Source organism: Cyprinodon variegatus, unplaced genomic scaffold (genome assembly GCF_000732505.1).
Source record: "Cyprinodon variegatus isolate N-32 unplaced genomic scaffold, C_variegatus-1.0 Scaffold1210, whole genome shotgun sequence".
In the NCBI taxonomy this organism is placed as follows: domain Eukaryota; kingdom Metazoa; phylum Chordata; class Actinopteri; order Cyprinodontiformes; family Cyprinodontidae; genus Cyprinodon; species Cyprinodon variegatus.
The window spans coordinates 20,481-21,871 of record NW_015151663.1 but is presented as its reverse complement, the minus strand read 5'-3'; the positions used below and the strand labels follow the sequence as shown (position 1 = coordinate 21,871).

At 38.0% G+C, this 1,391-nt stretch overlaps 1 protein-coding gene across 1 annotated transcript in view; it reads left to right on the top strand.

Annotated features, from left to right (window-relative positions):
• Window positions 1-1,104: 1,104 nt before the first annotated feature.
• The window catches only part of LOC107102140, an 8,630-nt gene continuing 8,343 nt past the window's right edge, over window positions 1,105-1,391 (top strand). The window contains exons 1-2 of the mRNA XM_015401320.1: window positions 1,105-1,144; window positions 1,237-1,348. Coding sequence (XP_015256806.1) covers window positions 1,105-1,144; window positions 1,237-1,348 — 152 coding nt within the window. The remainder of the gene's footprint in view (window positions 1,145-1,236; window positions 1,349-1,391) is intronic.

Genomic DNA, 1,391 nt, shown 5'->3' with positions numbered 1-1,391 from the left:
AAAAGAGACTGTTAGGTAATTATTGAGGGTGGTCAGAAATTCAGCTGCATTAACATCTGCAAAAAAAAGAAAACACATAAGTGATGGTTGTGTTTGAAAGACTTAATATGTAATGCAAGGAAGATATTTACATGTTGGAGGACTACATGTAGCACAGGGCTCCACAAAATGCTTTCAGTTGGGGAAGTTAACCTCTTAGTATTTTTTGTTTAATCACTTATTTTAAAGTGAAATAGAAAAGCATTTTGAGAACTATAAGGTGGCACAAAAAAGACAAATGGAGGACCATTGGTCCAATCTTTGGACCAATGGAGGAGTGATCCAGAGTTAGCTCACAGCTTCTGTTTCTACAGTAAAAAAAAAACACTGATTATGACCTAAAACCTTGGCGTCATGATGGACACAGACCTGAACCTTCAGAGACACAGAAAGGCAGTTACTAAGTCAGTCTTTTATCATCTGAAGGACATTTCCAGGATTAAAGGACTAATGTCCAAGCAGGATCTAGAAAAAACTCATTCATGCATTAATCTTAAATAGAATTGATTACTGCATCAGTGTCTTCATAGGTTTCCTAAAAGGTCCATCAGACATCTGCAGCTGATCCAAGATCCTGCTCCCTGTGTTCTCACTAGAACTAAGAAAGTAGAGCACATCAGCCTAGCTCTGAATTCCCTTCAGTGGCTTCTTGTATCACAAAAAATAGAATTTAAAATATTTTATAGATTTTTTTTTTTGCTTTTATTTTCATTCTATTTTCAAGCTTCATTCATGTAAAGCACTTTGAAGGTTTTTTTCTAAATAAAGATACATTTATAACTTTGGTTAGGCATTTTCTTCTTTCTTTTCTTCATCTATGTCTATTTATGTTTATACAATAAAAGGTTTTACAATACATATTAAAAAAAATTTTCAGAAAACATATTTGGTCAAAAAATGCCTCACTCCATAAAGTATCAGAGCCCCTCCTCCTGTCTGTTCTTGTCTGAGTCTTCTGATAAATATCTCCTCCACCTCCTCTCCTCATCCTCTAAACTCTCTCATCTGTCAGCAGTGAGGTCACCCTTAGAAAATCCAAGATCATTCTCAGCACAAACTGACAACATGCTGGGGACCCTCTGCTCTCTCATCACAGCTCTAACATGTAAGCAGGATGACTTACTGCAGACTGGAGCTCCTGTTGGATTCATCAGTCTGTTTTTTTTCCTTAACTTTATGTCTTCTTGTTGTTTCCAGGTGTGAGTGGAGTGACAGTGGTGACACAGAAGCCTTCAGTTCTGATGGTGACGAAAGGAGAGACAGCCACCATGGACTGTAACCTGGGGACTGTTACTAACAGTGCTGCTCGGTGGTACAGACAGATCCCAGGAGGAGTTCCTCTCTATATGCTG